We start from the raw sequence: 23,274 nt of genomic DNA, 5'->3' as shown, positions 1-23,274 counted from the left end.
AGTGATTGCATTTGCATGATGAAATTGAGTACAGTTGGGGGTTATGGGAGTTGACAAGGGAATGAACAATAAACCATGTGGAGAATTTTGAGGGTGCTGGGGACTGTAGCTGGCATGGCATCAGATCAATGACTTTGATGATAGGGAAACAGTTTAAGAAACAGCTTTCCAAGTTTTCATATGATTGGGTAGACTGGAGGTAGTGAAGTGCCCCATCTCTACCTTAGCTGCATGTCATCTGGAATTATAGTAAAGACCTTTCCCCAACCTGAGCCCTACTCTATTCAGTCATTTAAATCAGTGACTATTGAGCAAGCTTCAAGAAGTGCCAGGCAAATTTACAGGCTACCCTCAAGCAAGCTAAGGAGTGCTACAACAGTCCAGCAGAAGACCAAGTCACATGGTTGAATAACCTATAAACTAGAAACTGTATAGAAACACCTCTGGTCTGGGCCCTTCCCCTGCCAAACAGTCCAACTAAGTTCCAATTTGTATTTTCCTACATCTGTTCATAGGGACACATAGAAAAACAAGGTCTTGACCCCAAATCCCTGCTGTCTCAGAAAATGCAAAGATGAGACACTATTCTAAGGACTAGGATAACAGATAACAGCACACCAATAGGAGAAGAAAGGTCTTCTTACCACTCCCCCCACCTTCCCAGCCAAACCTTAGCCTTGGATGACTCCCACCATCCTCTGACTTTGCTACTGAATGTGTGCTGCTGAATGAAGGTGAAGAAAATCACGTAACCATTCTGACTGGGTCTATTACAAATTTGTTATACATACAACCTTAAACGGGACCTCACTGCTGCTTGGCAATCATCCTATATTTCCTTTATCAACTCACTATCCAACTCTCCACAATGGCTCTTGCAAACATTTCCATCCTCCCCAAGCCTCCCATGGCTCCCTCTGCTCCTACTTTTTCGGCTGAGAAACTTGTCTCATATTTTATAGAAAAAATTGAGGCCATTCACTGTGAGTGCCCTTTTCTCCCCTCCTCATTTCATATCACTCATATACCTTCTGTCACTATCTCTTCCTTTTCCCCTGTCTCTCATGAGGAGGTGGTCTTACTCCTTAACCCCTCTATGTAAGCAAGTGATCCCATTCCATCCTGTTTCCTTCAACAGATTTCCCCCTTTGCCATCACCACTCTGTCCCTATCTTCAATCTCTTCCTCTCTACTAGCTCATTCCCTACTGCCTACAAATATGCCCGTCTCTCTCATCCTGAAAAACCCCTCACTTAATCCTTCCATTCCTGCTAATTATTTTCCTATATCATTTTTGCTCTTTGTGGCTAAAGTCTTTGAAAAAGGCTGTCTACAATAGATGCCTTTACTTTTATCTCCTCTCAATCCTTAACGCTTTACAATTTAGCTTCTGACTTCATCATTCCACTGAAAATGCTCTCTCCAAAGTTATCAATGATCTCTTAATTGCCAATTGCCCAATCCAACTAACTTTTTTCAATCCTCATTCTCCTCAACTGTCTACAACCTTTGACATTGTTGATCACCCTCTTCATGATATTCTCTTCTCTTTAGGTTTTCAGGATGCTACTCTTTCCTGATTTCCTTCTACACATCACACTGTTCCTTCTCAGTCTACTTTGCTGGGTCATCACCTGGATCACGTAGGTGTCCCTTGGGGTTCTATCCTGGACCCTCTTCTCTTCTCCCTCTATCCTACTTCACTTGGTGATAGCATCAGCTCCCATATATTTAATTAACATCTCTATGTTGATGGTTCTCAGATCTACCTATCTTGCCCTAATCTCTCTGCTGACCTCCAATCTTTCAACTGCCTTTCAGACATCTTAAACTCAACATGTTCAAAACTGAGCTCATTCTCTTTCCCCCCTAACCTTCCCTCCCCCACATCTTTTAACTTCCCTATTACTGTTGAGGGCAATACCATCCTCCCAATCCCTCAGGATTACAAACTGGGTGTCATCCTAAACTCACTATCTCTATCTCTTCCTCTCCCTCTGACACTGCCACCTCTCTAGTGAAAGCCTTCATCACCTCATGCTTGGATTATTGCAATAGCCTTTTGGTGTGTCTGCTTGCCTCAAGTTCTCCCCATTCCAATTCATCCTCCATTCAGCCAGCAAAGTGATTTTCTTAAAGTACAGGTCCAACCATGTCAACTCCCTACTCAATAAACTCCAATGGCTCCCTATTGCCTCCAGGACCAGAAACAAAATCTTCTCTTTGGAGTTCAAAACTGTTCATAACCTAGTCCCCTCCAACCTTTCCAGTCTTTGTGTACTTCACTCTCCACCATGTACACATTGATCCAATGGCAATGATTTGGCTGTTCCTCAAAGAAGATGCTCCATCTCTTGGCTCTGGACATTTTTTCCTGACTGTCCCCCATGCCTGGAATTCTCTCCTTCTTCATTTCTACCTAATAGCTTCCCTGGATTTAAACACCAACTAAAATCCTATCTTGTACAGGAAGGCTTTCCTGACTCAATTCTAGTGCCTTCTTTCTTTTTAATTATTCTGTATTTTTTTCTGTGTGTAGTTTGTACATATTTGTTTACTTGTCTCCCTCATTAGATTATAAGTTCCTTGAGGGTAGGGACTGCCTTTTGCCTCTTTTTGTATCCTTGGCACTTAAGAAATGTTTAGGCTGACTCAATTCAGAGAAAAGGGAAAAAGAAAGAGTACAAGGGTCCATTCACCATCAATATAGGGATAAGATGTGGGAAGTTTATGAAGGAGGCAGAGAAAATACAGCAAAACAGAAAAAAATTGTTAGGAGAATATCATGTCTCTAAATAAAACCTAGAAAATATCAATTAGAATGGGAGTAGTAAGCAAGGAGAACAAAGGCAGTGGGAGGATTCCAGAATAAAAACACAAACTTAGGTGTTAATTATCTATGTTGCTTTTTGCTTAGGCTGGGATTATGGCATGCTGAATCAATGATAACTTATTCTGGAGGGAAAAGACTTTGGAAAAATTTTCAAGCATAATGAATGCCACACTGAATGCATAAATTCCTTTATTGAAAATATTGGGATAGCACTGCATTACATATATTCAATATTCATAGATGAAGGGTCACAAAGTTTTGATCGAACAATACTGTTTTAAATAGAGAACACAGTGTTTGATTATGCACTGGCAAATACAGTATCATGGGATAAACTGTAGATAACAAGAGTGAAACATGTGCAAAATGTTAATGTTTTGCTTACCAGTGGGTGGTTTACAAATGGTAAAAATGCCACATGTGATTATCATGAGGCATTCCTGATATCTCTCACCAACATACAAGATGCTAGGAGTAGCTATTGAGCTAAGTTTATAGTAGATATGCCAGAATTTGGTGTTTCAAGTGGAAGGGATAGGATCTGGGTATATTTAAAAAAAAAAGCACACGCAGGTTACAGATTTAATATTTCATAGCAGCTACTTTAAATTGCATGGAATGTGTGTGGAGCAAATGATTTGCTGATCTGCCAGGAGGCTACTTGGCATGGTTCCCTTTCAAGTGTCTATAAATGACAGGACATCTAAAGGAGACTTGCTGCCAGCTTAAGACAAATGTTCCAAATCATATTTTTATATCATATAGATATATACAAAACTTTTCAAGTATAACCTTTAAAAAAAAAGTGGATTCAATTTATGACCAACCAATCTCAGTTTGGGTTATTCTGAAATTATTTTTTACCAGTACAATCCTTAGTACCTATCAGAATCTATCGATCAACAATATAGCCTTTGCTTTTTATTATCTTGGCAAAATGAATGAAGTATTTTCAAGATGTGAAAATTGGCTAGTGCCAAAGAGAGTACTCTTTCTTTTTTCTTTTCTTTTTTTTTTTAAATTCTGGTTTCTTGTGTAATCGCTGAGGTTTCTTCTGGCACTGCCTCTGGCAACTGAAAGAAGACTCAAAACAAAGATCGTTAGGCTAATTTTAAACTTTTCATGTAAAGAGGAAAAAAATAGAGGAAACCATAAGTCAACCATCTCTCTTTTTTAAGAGGAGTAAGTCTGTCCCTTAATGAAAAAGCTGGGGATGGGGTGGGGACAGAGAATAGATTAGACTGGAAAATGGAGCTTTTGCTATGAAAACATGTGGTTTTTAAGAGGTAACAAATTTTCTTCTATTTAAATGATATTTTTCCCTGCCAAAAACATTTATTTTATCTAGTAATTTCTAAAGCTGGCCTCACCTCATAAAGAAGTCAGTTTCTCTTATCATCTCCAAATGAAGGAGCACATGTCTTGGTCCCTTGCTAGAAGGCTTTTATTGCTTCCACTTCTGAAGTGACAAGTTGGCCTCAGATAGTTAAGTTGGCAACAGTGAAGTTAAAAAAGAATTCAAAATTAGGCAGTCAATGTCTCTATCTAATAGGAATGTATACATTATGTCAGATGCTGCCAAAAAAAACCCTAGAATAATTAGGGCAAAATTAAAAACAAATACATTTTCTCTGCAAAATGAAAAATATCAATATAAAACTATATAAACAAATGAATTTGTTGCCAAAACAGCACACAAATCTAGGCATTCTTTTAAATCCAAGATTTAAAACATTAAAAGAAAAAACTGCTAACAAATTTCAGACAACGTACTAAAAACAATAAATAAAGTTGCTCTTTAAAAAAAATCCCACATTCCCTTTAAGTGCTGCAAATTTTGAATTTCTTCCAAACAAGTTAAACCTTTTTCCATGGCAAACAATACGATGCTGTAGGTTTGGACAATGCAAATTGATATAAATACACAAGGCATATACTATACACATAATTCCACAGTATCTTTGTTCACAGTTACCAAAAATAAAAACTGCCTTCAACCCATACATCTATAAACACTCTTGATTCTTTATTGTAGGAGTTTGAGGGAGATGGGAGTAAAAAGTCTAGTAATAATCTAGTCTTCCATTCTCAAGCTTCACTTTCTGCCTCTCCCAGGTAGTTGTCAGAACCTTCCCATTATGGAATCATGCTCTGGGATGGTTTCCAAAAGAAAACATTATGGGATGTTACTAGGCAGCCTGTGCTGGGATTTCATTTTCCAGCCAGTTGTAAGAGGGCTGATTGAATTCAGTCTTTATTTTTATTTTTATTTTTATTTTTAAGGCAGTCTGAATTTCATTCAAATGTCCATACTTCTATGTCTTGAACTATGAAGTCTTCCTTCTTCGAAAGGATATCATTATTGAAAGTGCTGCAGGAGTTGCTTCGTCCATGGTATAGGTCAGCGTCTAACCACAGACCAAATCTTCCACTGGAAGAAAAGTTTTAAACAGAATGAAAAACACAAGCTGAAAAAAAATTCTATCTCCTACCTCCATGCCTTTGCATAGGCTCTCTCCCATCCCTAGAATGCACTCCTTCCTCATCTTGGTCTCTTAGAACCCCTAGCTTCCTTCAAAGGTCGCCTTAAGAGTCACCTCCTACATGAAGCCTTTCTTTACCCCTCTAATAACTAGTGCCTCCTCCCCTCCCCAGTTCCAGTAAATTATTTTGTAAATATTTTGCATTTAGTTATATTATGTACTTACTGTTTAACCTGAATGTAAACTCCTTGAAGGTAGAAACTGTTTCATTTTTCTCTTTGTAGCATAGTGGCTGGCACATAGTAGGCATTTAATAAATGCTTGTTGATGGATAATAAAGACTGGCTAAAAAAATCACATCTCTACCATTAAGTTTTGTATAACAATATAAATTCCCACTCGGCTCACTTGATGTTTTTTTTCTGTTATTTATTTAACAGAGAGGCAGTGTGGTATAATGTATATAGCACTTGTGAGTCAGAAATACCTGGGTTCCTACCTATTACATACACTGGCTGTGTGACCTCAGACAAATCATAACCTTTCAGTATCTTGGGTAATACATTAATGAAAATAAAAGTTTGATCCCTTCTTAAAAAGAGAAGGAAAATAATCAACAATTGATTTTGGAAACAAATAGATATAAAGAACTTTCTTTTCATTGATTTTAAATGATGGAGCCTACACAGTTCTTAATTTACAAGTACAATGAAAACAAGGTCTTGTAGTAATATGTAATTTTAGCTTTCAGTCTTGCTGATGTGAAAATCTAGAATTTCAGTTAATATGACACAATGACTAAAACTTTTTGACATCCACATTTTGGTTACTTGAGTCAAATAAAGGTTGTTCATGTCAAATGAAATATTTAAAAACTTACCCTCCACCACCAAGTTCTAAAGAACTTATATCCCCATTGATGAAATAAGAGTTTTCTCCACTCCACTTGAATACCTAGGATGTGCAGAATAAACACAAACAAAAGAGGGGATATTTTTAATTTTAGGGATTTATTGAGAAGTGACTATCATCAACATGTTATCTTGGGGATGAGGATGGAGACTGAAAACAATCCATTTGCTTGAAGATGCTCTTGACTTCTTCAGCTAGGACCAAATCTAGAGTGACTGAGCTTGGAGAACATCCTTTGAGCAAACCTCGATCACTAATAGGCACCTATAGATTCCAGGAATACAGGCTTTGTTGTGCCAGGGCCCATAACTGATATGCCTGGCAGCTGTGCTGAACTGACTAGGGTTGTTATTCAACAAGGGTTACATGAGGTTGGTCTATAGTACACTTTCTGTTTCAGTGTTCCCCGGGGAAAACAGGGGCATCACATTATACTTTGCCCCCAAGTAGTCACCTTGAAATTCGGGCTGAAAGTGTAGAGGAAAGTTTCTCCTGTGCCGTAATAATGGTCACTGAACTTGAACGGATGAGTTGCGTATGCCCCAAAAATCTGTCAAAATACAAAGTACTACTTTTAAAATCAACTTCTAAAACTACTGAATTGTCTTGCCTTCTTTCTCTCCCCCTGCCCCCCAACATGTTCCATTACATCAAATGAACTCAGATGAGAGATCAGACTGCTGCCAAGTTATTCTCTGATTAGATTTGAATATTCGAGAGTACAAAGTTCTTTCTCTTCTTTATTTTACAAGTATGACTATCAGGGATTTTCCCTGCATAGAACAGTAATACCTAAACATTTATAAAGCATTTTGCAGAAGTTAGTTCAATTTAACTCAAGAAGCATTTAGTGACTCCTTTTAACACGCAGAGTTCACACACACAAAAAGTTGTTGCCTTCACTTAGCTTATAATCTACTGGGCAGGGGGATACAGCACCTAAATGGATAACTAAATACAAGATAATCTGAAGAAAAAAATACTAAAAACTAGTGGGAGATAAGCTTCTTAGGTGTGGAGGAGGAGTGATGTACATTCCAGTCATAGGCTGGGGGGCAGTTTAGGCAGAAGATATAATATAGATTTCTAAGGTCAAAAAGTAGGCCAATTTGACTGAAATACATGTAGTATCTGAAGGAAAATAAAGTGAAATAAACCTGAAGAAGAAGGCTGGAGTCAAACTATGGAAGATGTTAAATGCCAAGCTGAGGAGTTTGTTATTTCCCTAGAGGTAATAGGGAATCACAGAAGATCTTTGATTAGGGAAGGGACACAAGTAGGTCTATACTTTAGTTATTTAAAGTTCTCATTTGACATACAAGAAAACCCTATGATATGAGAAACATCATAGTATAGTAAGAATGGTGCATCTTGAGTACAGAACCTGTGTTTCTAAGAGAAGGCCATGCACCAAATAAATAGCTCTATGACCAAAGTTGACTTACTGAGCAACACTTTCTTCATTGGTAAACAGTAAAAATACCTTCAGTGTTTCCCCTCACAAGGTTGTTGGGAGGCTCAAATGAAATAAAGTACTTCACACATTTTAAAGCACTATATAAATATTCATTATCAGTACTATGATTCCTCCATTCTATATAGGAGGAATCTGAAGCTCAGAGAGGTTTGATATGCCAAGGGTTCTAACATTAGGAAGTGGCACAGCCATGATCTGAGTACTCTCTCTTTAATTGTTTGCCTTTTCAGCAGGCACAAAATACATTTTATCCCTATTTATCAATAAAGGAGCTGAGTGTGAGTATGCAAATGCCTTTGAGTAGAAACTGTTCTTATTTCTTTAATAAGTGTGTGCAATAAGACTTTTTAAATGATTTCAGTTATCTTAAATAGAGGTTATTCTATAAAATCCTTATAATACTTATTTTCCCCAGTTTCACATGTTTATATTTATAGCCAATGGGACTGCCCATTCCCATTATTACCATAAAATAGATCATGTGTGTTTATGTGAGCTCTTTATCCATATATGTGGTTATGCATATATGTGTGTATATCATATATACATACAAAACTACATATATGTATATTTATGAGAGAAACAAGATAAAGAGAGATTGGGGAGTGGGGGAAGAAGAGAAGAAGATGGGAGGCAGTGTGGCATAATGGATAGAGAGCTAGCTTAGAAATTAAGAACACGGTTCAAGTCTCACTTCTGACATACATTAGCTGTGTGACTCTGGACAAGTCATAAAATCTCTCAGTACCCTGGAAACTTTCCAAGAACATAAGTTGTAGCCCAGATGCCAATCTACCAGGGGGTGGGGAAAGATACACACACACACACACACACACACACACACACACACGCCCCTAGATATACATTTATCTATCTATCTATCTATCTATCTATAGATAGATAGATCGATCCTGATGTCTTGGTCCTCTTTGAGAATGGACAAACAACAACAACAACAATATAGATATATGTATATATGATATATACCTACACATAATACATGGTAAATATTTTTATAGAGAGATCATATAGATATTCTATATCATAAATACACATCTATATGTAGTGATATGATATATACATAGATACCTATAAGATCCCTCTTTCTCTATACCATGTATTATGTGTGTAGATGTATATAACATTATAAATTTTGGTTAGACCTCCTATCACATATATAGGAAATACTCAGGCAGACTGGCAACTACTCTTCTTGGAAAATTGCCTAGGGCACTGATGAGACACTTTGTGACTTGCCCAGGGTCATACCACCAATATATATCAGAGGTGAGACTTGAAACTGTTTTTGTGATATCTAAGCTAGCTTTCTATTCACTATGCCACATTACCTCAAATCTTCCTTTTTTCCTTCTCTATCCACCCCACCTCCTACTCTCTTTCTTCCCTATCACCTCCCTACTCCCCCTTCCATTTTTTTTTATATACTAGAGGCTAAGGTAGAAAGGAAGATAATTTCTAAGAGCTCATTTTAGTGAATGGTGTGTATATTATACACACATTCAAAAATACATTCTATCGATATAATATTGATTGCCTTCTCAATGGGTGGGGTAGGAGGGAGGAAGAGAATCTGGAACTCAAAAATTTTTTTTAAATGTTAAAAATAAATAAAATTTAAAAAAAACTTTTAAAAAATATACATATACATATGCCTGCCACAACACACATATATACATACATAATATACACACACATTATATACTATATAACTTTTACTATCAAACTTTTCACTAGTTGTTAACAAAGAACAGTAACAACCACTAAAACCCTCTTCCTTCTTCCTGTTGCAGTATGGTGAAAGTGGTTATCTGGATAATAACAAGAACTCATCTTTAGACAGTGTCCCAAAAAGTCTTACTGCAGTTTTACCCTTGCTTAAACACCCTGTAGAGTATTTCAAGGCTTAGAATACCATATGCATCCCCAGGAAATCAGCGATGAAGTATATAAACTCTTTTGAAGGTTTTAGAGGCAAAAACTAGGTGTAAGTAGTTCTAACCTGATTATCCATATCTTTGATGACCAGAAGGACAGGGCTGTCGAGAGATGCTGATTTCCGGTACAAAGTTTTCAGACTCGTGCCATGTTCTATAGTACTATAAGCCAACCTCCATGGATATCCTTGCACCCTTGCTGGAAGTCGCCGAGCAAGCTTGAAGTGAAAGATGATGAAATAAAAGAAAGAAGTGAAATAAATTCTCTAAACATTACTCTAAAAACCCGAGGTAGGCAACACACTCAAGTTTACTCCAATTTCCATATTCATTAGGGATGAAAATTAAATTCCCTTTAGTAAATTCATATAACCATACATACTCATCAGCATAATTTCTCTCCTTTGAGAGACAAAGATTTTACTCCTATAAGGCATATGGAAGCTAAATGAGAAGGAAAAGGAAGAATTATAGTAATTGAATCCTATCAAGAACACAGACCAGAGGGTAATTTTTCTCTCAGGGTTTCTGTCACTATCAACAGCAGTTACCTTTGTAAATTTTTACTTGTAGGGGCAATATATTTCTACTCTTTGTTGAATACAAAGCCTAGCATATTGGACACATACACAAATTAAGACTGACATAAAGCAGGCTAGTATAACTGCATGAGATGCAAACTAAGTTCTAAAATGTTTTTAGAAGCAGTGGAGATCACTTCTAGATGGAAGGAGGTAGGTGGGGCCCTAAGGATGAGGTGACAATTGAACTGGGCCTTGAAGGACAGGATAGGAGTTCAACAACATGAAAATGAATGGAGAGACAAGCCAGCCAGGGTGTCACTCAAAAACCAGCCTCCTGTGCTACAGGTAGTCTAATCCTGCCCTTAAATGTCAAAGGTACTTCTATTCTGGCTTTATGCAAATATTTTGTTTAAATCCTTTAAGACAGATTTCTTACTACTCCAATAATAACCATTCATACCTGTTCTATGTGCATATTCTCTAGGAGAGCACTATGATGTTTTAAGATAGGGAGGGACTCATCATCATCCTCTTCATAATAACTGCAAGTACTCTTTCTCCGTTTGGCCTCTTCAACTGTGATTATCTGAAATAGCAGAATTGTATAATTTTAGATTTGGAAGGGACTCCAGTGGTCATCTAATCCAATCAATACCTGAGAGAAAATACTTTCTACAACGTATACATATCTGCTTTAAGATCTCTAGTGAGAGGAGAACCTCCATTTCCCCAAGAGTTCTATTCTACTTTGTTGTTATTGTTGAGTTGTTTCAGTAGTGTCCAATTCTTCATGACCCCCACTGGGGGCAAAGATACTGGTGTGGTTTGCCATTTCCTTCTCCAGTTCATTTTACAGATGAGGAAATTGAGGCACAGAGAGTTAAGTGACTTGCCCAGAGTCACACAGCTGGTAAGTGTCTGAGGTCGGATTTGAACTCAGGTCTTCCTGACTCCAGGCCCAGTGCTCTATCTACTGTGGAGAAATTCAATTGTTTGGATGTTTTTTCTCAGAACCTAAATTTATCTCTGCAACTTTGACCCACTGTTCCTGATTCTGCAGATTAGAAAAAAAAATTGAATCCTTCAACTGTTTCAAATACCAGAATATGGATACATTTCTCCTCTCCTACCCCTTTTCTTTTCCAAGGTAAATATCCCCAGTTCCTTCAATTGATCTGCACATAGCATGAGCTCATGGCTCTTCGTCATCCTGGCTGCCTTCTTCTGGACACTCTCCATCTTATCAAAGGCCTTCCTACAATGTAGTGCCCAGAACTGAATATTTTATAGCAAGACTTAATGGATAAAAGCTTTCTTTCACAGGGTTTCCCAAGTTTGGGGGTAGACATTCAATTTAAACTATGCAAGCGGAAAAATATGCGGCAAATTTAACAACGCACAAAGGTTAACATTAAATAAGACCCTGATTAATGTCTTTACTGATATCTCTTCCTTAGTTATAGTCAGAAGAGCAGATTAATGTATATACTAAAAACTAAAGATAGTTAATTTTCTTCAATGCAAGCCTACCGAATTTATCAGTATTAGTTTATGGCCTTGAAGGTGCTGAGACAAACCAGGAAAATGTAAACCTCCACTGCTAGGGCTTCCTTCACCACAAATGATCTTGAATTTATTTATTTGAATATATTAATATATGTACACATTGTCTCTCCTGATAGAACATGCGCTCCTTGAGAGAAGGGAATATATATGTTCTTTTTAATCTTTGTATCCTCAGCAGCTAGCACAGTGCCTGACACATAGTAAGTGCTCACTAAATACTTTCTTGTTTAAATTTAGGGAAGAAAAAATCTACACAATATTTTATAACAGCAGGAATTAGCAAATGACTTCTCACATTTTACAATTTGAATGCCTTGGCTACACAAAAGCTATAGTGTTAAGGAATTCTATATAGACAAAAAAAAAAATGACCAAAATAATTCAGTGAGTCTATTCAAACTTCATTTTATCCTAGAAAACTGTTTAGGGGATCATTTGTTTTTTAATGTAGCATGGATGAGGAAAAGATAGGGACAGGGACATGTGACTGTTATACAGGGAGCTCTGGGTTCACCAAGATAGGGACTACCTCTACCAAAGCAAGTCAGCACCTTCTCTGCAACTAATAATCCTGGGAAGCACTTTTTAAACAATTGCCAGGCACTGTACTAAACACTGAGGATACACATAACAACCTAAAAGAAAGACATTGCCTGACCTCAAGGAGGTCCTAACTTAAGCTTCCAGAGAGTTGCCTTAAGTAACATGCCCAGAGACACACAATTTATCTCAGAGATAGAATATGAACCCAGGTCTTCCTGGTTTCAAGGTTAGTTTGAACCAGTGGCCTCATGGCCACATGTGGCCTTCTAGGTCCTTGGGTGAGGCCTTTTGACTGAGTCCAAGTTTTACAGAACAAATCCTTTTATTAAGGGGATTTGTTCTTGAAGTTTGGATTCAAAGGGCTGCACTTGAGGACCTAAAGGGCCACATGTGGCCCCGAGGTCGCAGGTTCCCCACCCCTGTAATCTAGGCCATGATGTTTATCCATGAGAAAGAGGGTCTTATTTTGACTGGTATGTGAGGATAAGAGTCTGTTGTATTTGCACTTATGAAAAAAACAACATATTCTTAAACTGTGTGGGATTAAAATTTTTTTTTTCTTTACTTTAAAATTAAAATTTTTTTTTTAAATCCTACATAGTTTAAGACATGTTTTTTTCCCTTACAACTTAAGGGTAATTGAATAATGTCTTGCTAATTTAAGTCATAATCTCATCCATGAAAAGAAGGCACCAACAGTCAATCTCTTACATATAAAGGACAACTGTAGGCAGACTCCCTTCCTTGGCTACTGAAAGTATTGAATTAGCATCTGAACACTCCGGTTTGCTTCCTAACTCTGCTGCTTACTAAGGATGTAGCTTTCACAAGCTGAGTCTGACCACAAATCATTTCACCTGAGCTTCCTTCCTCATCTGTGAAATGACAGAGTTAGACTAGATAACTGACAATATTTCTTCCCTCCCTAAATCCTATGATCTCTGGGAAGCAGGATGTTGAAATTTATATATTTGGATACGCTAACTTCTTTGTTTGGTTAGATATAGTCATACAATATGGATGATTGCTAAAGTACTTTAGGTATAGAATGACATGCAGTATTATAATGAACCCATAGACATGCATGTCTCAGAACTGGCGGTAATAGGGTGTTCCTAGGTCAGAACAGTTGAGGAACTTGGCATAGAATGCTATCTATCTGGTGAGTAATCATTCTTTAGACAGAGTATCTTAAGAACAAAAGGATAATCAGAGCCTCAGCTGCCAAGGGGAATAACGAGAACTTTCTCCAAGAGCCAACAGGGACTCATGGAAGATTTTTGAAACAGAAAAGTGCCCAGATACAAGCAATAGCAGCATTATTTTGGCAGCAGTGTCAAAGAAGGATTGCAAGGGACAGAGAGTGGGAGCAGGAAGACCTGTCAGGAAGCTAATGCAACAGTACTAGTAAATGGTAAAGAATGCTAGTACTAGGGTGGGAGTAACAGAAATTGAGAGAAAGGAGGTAAGTGCTTCAGGACTGTGTGAATAAAAGGTGAGTCAGAGAGAAGAATCAAGAGTAAGCTTAAGATTTTTAATATGGTAGACAGGGTTTATAAAATATTACCAATAGGAAATTCCTAAAATAGTGAATATTACCAGAAATAGTGAAGGTTCAAGGAGAGAGAGATTTAGGGAGGAAAGATGCAAAAACTTAGCTTTGATTAAAAAAAAATAATTTGTCCCTCTCACTAACCCTTCTCTCCTAACTGAACAAATTAAAAAAAAAAAGTCTGAGAGATAAAGCCTTTAATACATAGCCCAACAAAAAAATCCTCCCACTGGCTGCATCCAAAAATGTACGTCTCTTTCTAGATTTTAAGTTACTCTCCTCTCTATCAGGAGGTGAGTTGATGTTTCATCTTCATCCTTTTGGTTTATTACTACATTAATCAGAGTTCTAAAGTTGTTTTTCCTTATAATGTTATCACTGTAAAAACTGTTCTTCTACTTCTGCTCACTCTGTATTAGTTCATAAAAGTCTTCTTTTTTCAGAATTTTACTGCATCATCACATCAGTTTCATAATTTCTCATGGCACAATAATATTCTATTCCCATTCATATACAACAACAATTTGTTTAGCCATTCCCTAATAGAAAGATACCTCATTAGTTTCTAATTTTTGTGTAACATGAAAAGAGCTGTCATAAATATTTTTGTACATATAGATCTTTTTCCTCTTTTATCTCTTTGGGGCATAGGCCTAGCAGTGGTATAGTTGAGGTTAAAACATAACCCATTTTGGTATCTTTTGGGACATAGTTCCAAATTGCATTTCAAAATAGCTCTACCAAGAGTTGTATTAGTGTGTCTGTTTTCCCACAACTCTCCAACATTTGTCATTTTCCTCTTTTGTTATCTTTACCAATCTGTTGCCATAATGTGAATCTGATTATTAGTGATTTACAGCATTTCCCCCTCATGATTTTTGATAGCTTAGATTTTTTCCTGTGAAAACTGCCTGTTTATATCCTTTAGCCATTCATTTACTAGGGAATGGTTAAATATTGTTTTTTATATATCTTAGACGTGAGACTTTTATTAAAAAAAAACTTGCTGCAAAGATTCTTCCCCTCCACTTACCAATTTTCCCAATAAATTTTACTACATTAAATTTGTTTGTGTAAAAACTTTAAAATTTAAGTATCCAAAATAGTTCATTTTCTCTTGTGTGGTCCTCTCTTTCACTTGCTGAGTCATGAACTCTTCATAGTTTTGAAAGGTAATTTCTTTCATGCTCATCAAATACTGTAAAGAAGAAATTACTTTTCTATGTACTATGTGCTATGAATGATGAATAGGGGAAGAGTTCATGACTGAATAAGTGATAGTTTTTCCAGTAATTTTTGTCAAATAGTGAGTCCTTTCCCTAGTAACTGGGATCTTTGATTTACTCAAACTCTCTGCTACTGTGTTTGTTTACTTCCTTATGGCACGTACCTAAATCTATACCAGTGATTAATCCTATTCTTCTTTAATAAAAAAACAAAAAACAAAACCCCCAAAACTAGTACCAAATGGTGTTCAGTGATTACTGCTTTGTAATACAGTCTGAGACCTGCTATTGATAGGCCCCCTTCCTTCTCATAAAAAAAAATACCATTAACCCTTGAGATTTTTTACCTTTTGTTTCTCCATATGAATTGTTATTTTTTTCTAGGTCTAGAAAGTGTTCTTTTGGAAATTTGATTGTTATAGCACTAAATAAATTAATTTAATGTTATCATTATTATAGTGGCTCAAGCTACCTGTGAGCAATGAATGTTTCTCCAATCATTTATGTCTGTATTTATTTCTGCAAAGTACTTTATAGATGGATTCATATAGTTCCTGGGAGCATCTCGGTAGATACTCTCCCAAATATTTTATTGCATCATTTCTCTTTTTAATTCTTCCTTCTGAGTTTTGCTAGTGATATATAGAAATGCTGATAATTTATGTGGATTTATTTAGTATTCTGCAACTTTGCTAAAATCATTAATTATTTCAATTAATTTTTAGCTGACTGGAAGTACACCATCACATCATGTGCAAAAAGCAATAATTTTGTTTCCTCTGCTATGTTTATTCCCTCCTTTTCTTATTTTATTTCTGTAGTTAGCATTTCTAGAAATAATTTAAGTAGCAGTGGTGCTAATGGACTTCCTTACTTTTCCCCTGATCTTATTTGGAAAGACCAGGACTTTTTTTTTTTCAACAAGGCTTTAGCTAGCCTTGTTGGAGGTTCACTATCCTCTTTTCGGTTTTTCCTCTGGTGTCACTCAAACCAAGGTATTTCTTCATGGTATTCAGCTTTCCTTGGTTTGCTCATCTTATTTACCTCATCTAATTTACCTCATTTACCTTATCTAAGTTTTTTTAAACATTCATTTTTTAAAAATCCTGAGTTCCAAATTCTTCCCTTCCCTTCTGTCTCTTCTCCCTCTTTGAGAAAGCACGCAATTTGATATCAATTACCAAATATGCAAAACATATTTCTACATTGGGCTCCCTCTTTTCACAGGGCTCGAGAACCCCCTTCTGCTCTGCCTGGAGTCCTCCCCTCTGGATACTGGGTACAAGGGTTGCTCTGATGTCTAGTTCCCACCACAGGTTTCAGGGACTACTGGGGTTAGATTTTGCCTCGGACTTTTCTCTTGTATGGGCTTGAGCCCCTGCAGGAGTGGGGGGTGGCAGCCTCAAGGCCACATGTGGCCCTCTAAATCCTCAAATGTGGTCCTTTGACTGAATCCAAACTTTATAGAACAAATCCCCTTAATAAAAGGATTTGTGGCCTTGAGGCTGCCAGTTTCCTACCCCTGTCTAATATCTCAGTGGACCTGCCCCAATCCAAGCTGCTCTTTTTGGCTGGGTTCCTATAGCCATAGCTTTAGGAAAGACTCAGGCTGGGCAGGAAATGCTGGATGTACTCAAAGTCTGTGCCCTCTGTGATCTACCCTTGATTTACTTTAACTCCAAGGATCTCTGCAAGATTGCAGGGGTCCCTCTGAGGATTCCTATGTTAGGTTGTGGGGAGTCTAAAGGGGATTCTTTCTATTTGTTATGAGATTGGTGCATCTCTAAGCCCCTATGGAGCAGTTGAGGGAGAGCTTGGATTCTCCAAATCCTGGTACACCACCATCTCTCTCTCTCTCTCTCTCTCAAGAACATCTGCATTAAGGGACTGGGAAAAGGATGAAGAGCCATATAAGTAGTTAGGGAGGCAACAGGAGAACCAGGACAGTTGTATCTCTGATGCAAATAAAAAAGTATTTGAAATGATGAAATAGTCAACACATTCAGATGCTGTTTACATAGAGGTTAAGGAAAATGAAAACTAAAATAGATGACTAGATTCCGTGATTTAGGATGTCCCTGGTGATTCTATCCCAATTATAGTAAAATGGTGGGGATAGAAGCAAGACTTTTGCATAAATCAGTTTCTTGTTGTTGATCAACTATTATCTTGAGTATGTAATAAGGCAGCAGACAAAAGCATTGGGTATATCCATTTTTCTCCAGAGCAGTGAAGAGAATAAAAGAGACTGAATCTGGGCAATGTTAGAAGTGTCCAAGGAAGTATTTTTTAGTATTAAGAGACCTGAGTTAGTTTGTTGGTGAGGGGAAAGTGCCAGTGACTGAAATATATGAAAGAGAAGTGATGACTGCTAGATGGACCATAGTCCTGGAAAGGATTGGAGAAAATGGGGTCAGTGACAGGTGGTACAAAGGATAGAACACTAGACTTGGAGTCAGGAAGATCTGACTTCAAATCTGGCCTCAAGACACTTATGAGCTGTGTGACCATGCGCAAGTCATTGAACCTCTTGCTTGCCTCAGTTTTCTCATCTTTAAACTGGGGATAATAATAGCACCTACCCTCATATAGTTGTTGGGAGGTTCAAATGAGACGTCTGTAAAGCACCTTGCAAACCTTAAAAAGTATTACATAAATGCTAGGTATTGTTGTTGTTGTAATTGTTATTATTAACATGTACACAGTAACACCTTTTCTGAAATGGGAGGGAAGAAGGAGAAAGTTGAGTGATAATGTTGAACAGTTTTGAGGAAGCCTGCTGAGGAAGGGATTTCTTCTTCTCATTGAATTAACAGATAGGTTATCTTCTCTAAGTGTGAGGAGTGAGGTATACAGTCATGTGGAAGGGAGAAGAGAAGGTTTGGAACAATGCCTGTAAAAGCAGATAAGGATAGAGAGAGTAAAACTTTTTGAGAACCCAGTTGAGGTTGTGTGCCATAAGTTTTGTGATTAACTTGACTTAATTTCATAACTTTCTCCAACAAACACTCAGAAATCCTGCTCCAGGAACAAAGACTTTATATGAGAGATTATCAAGAGGTGAAAATTTGTAGGTCAGAGGGACAAGGGATTCTAGGGTAGTAATTAGTGAAAAATTAAAGTAGTAGACCATGTGGTGAAGGCTGGGTATGAAACAAGTAAAACCACAAAAAAGATGATGTTGAAAAACACTAGATTTTGAGTCAGAGGGCTTGGTTTCAAAATTGAGCCCTGCCACTTTGCTACTTAAAAGATTCTGGAGAAGTCATCTAACTTTTCTGGGCCATTGATTCCTCATCTGTAAAATAAGGGGGTTGGAGTAGATGACCTTATAGTTCCCTTCCTGTTCTAAATTAGGATTCTATTGTCTTTTCCCACTCAAGGTTATTAATGGTTTCTGTTGAGCAAATCAAAAGAAGTAACTGACTTTGCTGGTGTTTTTTTGTCTTGGAAACTGATTATGCAAGTGATGGGGGCAGGTAGCAAGAAAAATTTCAGCTAAGATGTAAATCAGATGAAAATTCAGTCTGTATAGCTCAAAAACAAGAGACAGTTACTTTTCTTCTAAATTGAGAAATGTTTTAAAGTGAATTGCACCTCCTATTTTGTATCTGGGTTTAAATTACAGGATCATAGGAGGAACATCAAAGATTATTTAGTCTAACCCCTTAGTTTACAGATGAGGAAACTGAGACCCAAAAGGTTAAGTGCCTCAATATCACCTCAATATTGTCTCAATATCACAAAGGTAATAAGTAATCATTTTAACTCAAAATCCATTTTTTCCTTATGAAGTTTGGTTGAAACCCTTTATTTTTTCCCTAAAAAATCAACAGGCATATTGTTAGAAAACAAAAACACCCTAATAATATAAAGATCTTCAAATTTTCCAGGAAAACCAAAAACCAAAAATATCAGAGATTAAGATGTAAAAGTACTGTTAAATTCCCAAATACACAGAAATGGTCACAATGCCCAACGATTTAAGTATGTATCACACCAGAACATAAATCAAGAGACCAGTTCCTGCTAAGTTGCATTTCCTAATGAAGGGAACTTAAAAACAAATAAATCCCTCAAAGTTAAGCATTTTAAATACATCAAATGAAGTACCACATCCTGGAAGAGGGCTATAATAGCCACAGGTATACAGATCAGGTCACAGAATGAAATACTAAATACACTCTACTGAAGTTTCAGTGCATTCCTTATTTTAGAAGAGATGGAGCAAAAAGTACAAATTGCCAAAGCAGTAAAATACTGCATCAAATACTGCATCACAACAAAATCCTAAAAGCCGAGAGCCCTTCATAAGGGAAATGGGTTTGGACGCCTACCTTCCATCATACAGTTAGCTCCTTGGGGATTCAGAAACAATGAAGGACATATTCTGACCTACCTCCACAAAAGGCTCCTGGTCAGGTCTGGCATAATACAGGATCTGAATGTCCAAGGCCATCTGCTTTGGCCTCATCGTCGAGTAGTGAGCGTTGCTGGTTCTCACAACCTCTCCCTCTGGAGGGCAAAGACTTTGGTTGCCTGCACGAGGCAGTCAGCAGCTCAGAGTGGCTGCTGCTACCAGAGTGGTTGCTACTACCAGAGTGGTTGCTACAAGAACTTCTGCTCTATCTAGTTTCCTGCATGAGTAAGTTTCTATTTCCCTTAGGATAGGGTTCACCATTCTACAGGAACACACCCAAATTAGGATTGAGAGTAAACACTGACTTCCTGTTAGATATAGGCCCAAGGCTATAAAATGAGCTTTCACCTTTCAAACTTAATTTCCTAATTGAGGTTAACAAAATCTCATTGTTTTCATCTCTACCCTACACCCCCTCCCCTTTCTGGTGATTTTCTCTCTAACAGTCCCGATGCTTACCTGAATTGCTTTACCCGAGATTTTGGATACTTCCCCCACCCTGATGGAGGTAGTTGCTGAACTGAGAAAAATGTATTACATTTGGAGTCAGAAGACTGGCTTGGCTACTTAGTAGTCGTGTGCCAGTGGGCAAGTCATTAACTTAGGATCTTAGTGCATCTTTTCTGTACCTAACATTACATGGAAGAATCCAGAGCAAGATGAAGAGTCCAAGGCATGGGTCTGCTCCATTGAATAGGTATCTTTAAATGGCTGAGTGCATAAGAGGCAGAATAACAGTGTGTGCTTTTGATAACATGCTTCATCTTGTAAGGAATTTACAACAGAAAGAAAAATGAAGGAGCATTTGATTTCTGAGAAGATGATGTAAGTAGGGCTTTCCGTTGGCAGACAGCCTGGCAAGCTGAGATTAACCCAAAAATGTAAATTAGCTGCTCTTCCCAGTGAATATGGGCCTTTTAATCATCATCCAATAGTGAATACAGTGATACCAGCCTGGGTTTTTCTATTGTGTTTTAAGGTTTACAAAGCACTTTGCTCACAGCAATCCTATGAGGAAGGCAAGGTATGTAAGTACCAGGGGATGCTAATGGTCTTGCTCAAGATGCTCATGAAGGCATCTTGTAGTGCTAAACTAGGTCTGCTATGGACTTGATATTAAGATAGGCCTCTTGGGCCATCTTTAGCTTATCCATCCACTGGCAAGAACTAGAAGAAGGACATGATAGGCAGTACAGTGGGTTCAATGCTAGGCCCAGAACCCTCCCAGAGACACAAATGAGCAGTGTGATCCGAGGCAATCTTCCCACAGACATAAAATATCAGTACGATCATTTAACCTCTCTGGGACTCAGTTTCCTCTTTGACTAAATGAGGTAGTTGGACTCAATGGTCACTAAGACCCTTTCCAGCTCTAAGGCTGATCCATTGATTGTATGGGGAGAAAGAGTATGTGCCTATAGAAGTGGACACAAAATAGACATGATCACTTGGGTTGCAAATTTGCTTAAAAGATACCTGAAACTGAAAAATGACTAAATCGCTTAAAAGGAGATGAACACATTCCTTATTTGCTTTAGGAAGATCTAATAGATATATGTATCATATACAAAAAAAAACAGGAAACCTGCATATATGATGTCACTGTGGCAACGTTATCACAGATGAGGAAGCAGGAAATGTTTCTTGATTTCTAGATACCACATTGGATTAAATGCAAAGGAAAGCCACACAAGCATTATAAAAACACAACAAGTTGTAAAGTTCAGGTTAATTCAATTCAATAAATAATCAATTAGCTTAAATTATAAAGCAACCTCTAGTATTAAGTTTGAGAGTGAGTTCTCATACTTTCTATGCTTAAAAAAGTGGTGAAAAACTCCTTTAGCTTCCTTTTATTCCTCAACTGAAAACTAAGTCTATATATGTGTATAGGTCCTAGGAAGATGCCGGCTACAGAAATCTGTTTGCTTTTCTGAATTTTCTACGATAGCTGTCACAGTTGGGGTGTGCACTCACCTCCCAGCTCTTAGCTGTTGGCTCACTGAAAAAGTTATCAACCATATTCAACTCTTCCTTTTCTACCACGACAAACCCTTGCTCTTTGGCGTCTTTTCCATAAACTTCTGGCGAGCACTGAACAAAGAAGGTATACAAATGATCTACCCTGAAAAACACAGAGGAAAGCGCATAGATTAGTGATCAGATATTAAAAAAAAAACCTAGAAATTTTGATGTGCTGAACTGTGTTATTCTGTTGGGCAAATCCATTCTGCCAATTGGGAAATGAACTATCAACTGTCTGAGTTCTCTCTGCTTGAAGCTTTTCAAATTCTGAAAACAAGGCCCAATGACAGCAATCAGCAGAGATGATGCCCTGCTTGAAATTGTTATATCTGGTAGTTCACTGCTGTAGGAGAGTGGCGCCATTCACCAGCCCTAGAACAAAAAACCGAGGGGCCACATAATAAAAAGCTGGAATCCATTAACTCTTCACACCAAAGGTGGGGATGTTTTCCATGAAAGTGAGAGGTACAATCTAAGCTGGGAACAAAGAGGTCATGTTCAGATGAAAGGCTTTTTGTGGGTCAAGTATATTGTCATTTTCATAAAACATTGTGATGAAGAGATAAGCAGGAATAACATTAGATGAGGCTTTATTACAACCATAAGAAAGGCACTTTTACTTCATTAGGAAATAAATTTAACTCATTTCTTAGTTTATCCCTTGCTTCTAATTTTTTCAATTAATTTTTTTTTTGTTAACAAAAATCCATTATTTTTTTCTCTTTTCCACTTTCCCCTTCTTTCCACTAAAAAAAGAAAAACAAAATCCTTGGAACAAATATGGAGAGTCAAGCAAAGCAAAACAAATTCCCACATTGGTCATATCAAAAAATGTTTTTCATTCTGTACTTGTCCTCAGGAGCTGGGTAACATGCATCATCCTTGGTCCTCTGGAATGATAGTTGGTCCTTGAGTTGATCAGAATTCTAAAGCATTTCAAAGATGTTTGTCTTTATAATGTTGTTATTAATGTATAAATTGTTCTCTTTATCCCTTGCTTTTTAAATGATGGAGTACATTAAGGTTATGGAATATTCTATTAGGGTTTAATCAGTTCATACTGATTCATTTTAAATTCATTGTAATTTTTTTACATAGAAGGCATTTAGCAGAATGGGGGGGGGGGGAAGGGGAGAGAATGGTGCTGCTGTTGTCTCCCTCTTAAAGTCATAGGTTTTAAAAGCCTGAGAGTATAGGGAGGATTTTCAACATTAGAACATCAGCTCCTGACCACAACATTATTCAAACTATCTCCTAATGCATAGTTAATATCTCCTAAAATTCTTAATGGGAGTTCTACTAATAAAATATGGACTGTGACTATAACTAAAAATATTTAGCCCACAAGAATCTAAGAATCCCCACATAATTCCAGGCTCCTGTCAAGGTACATCACTGACCTGGAGTTATTCTCTGCTTTGGCCACTATTGATGCTGCTAAGGACTTTTACATCATCCTTTTTTCATGTCTCTAACAATGACTATCATAGGGGCAAAAGGGCAAAAACTAGGGCTTAAAGAGGAGGGAGGGAAGAGAAAGAGGTTTTTGGTAACATTGTCTTGGTAATGCCTATTCTTAACAGAAACTACAAAATAGAGTACTGTGGTCTCTCATCCGTGGAAAAATCCTACCTTGGCAGAAGCACCTAGCAATCTTTCCAGAAATGCTTGATGTACAGAGGTATCAGTTTTATGCTGGTGTACATTACTTTTCCCTAAGTCCAAAGACACAAATTCATGTCCAAGCAGTCTTAGGAT

The 23,274-nt window shown here is 37.4% G+C and overlaps 1 protein-coding gene across 3 annotated transcripts in view; it reads right to left on the bottom strand.

The window, feature by feature from the left end:
• Positions 1-3,005: 3,005 nt before the first annotated feature.
• NCOA7 (nuclear receptor coactivator 7) overlaps positions 3,006-23,274 on the bottom strand; it is a 167,848-nt gene continuing 147,579 nt past the window's right edge. For 2 of the 3 annotated variants that reach the window (XM_027848569.1, XM_027848568.1), the window contains exons 11-16: positions 21,469-21,616; positions 10,645-10,770; positions 9,726-9,878; positions 6,683-6,778; positions 6,197-6,270; positions 3,006-5,264 (exon numbers count right to left, since the gene is read on the bottom strand). In XM_027848569.1, coding sequence (XP_027704370.1) covers positions 5,129-5,264; positions 6,197-6,270; positions 6,683-6,778; positions 9,726-9,878; positions 10,645-10,770; positions 21,469-21,616 — 733 coding nt within the window. In that variant the 3' untranslated portion in view covers positions 3,006-5,128. Of the gene's footprint in view, positions 5,265-6,196; positions 6,271-6,682; positions 6,779-9,725; positions 9,879-10,644; positions 10,771-19,470; positions 19,687-21,468; positions 21,617-23,274 lie in introns of those variants that run through there. The other variant, XM_027848570.1, reaches the window with a different exon arrangement.

Source organism: Vombatus ursinus, unplaced genomic scaffold (genome assembly GCF_900497805.2).
Source record: "Vombatus ursinus unplaced genomic scaffold, bare-nosed wombat genome assembly UNPS02006779.1, whole genome shotgun sequence".
Classification (NCBI taxonomy): domain Eukaryota; kingdom Metazoa; phylum Chordata; class Mammalia; order Diprotodontia; family Vombatidae; genus Vombatus; species Vombatus ursinus.
The sequence above is the reverse complement of the archived record's forward strand: the minus strand, read 5'-3'. Positions and strand labels throughout refer to the sequence as shown.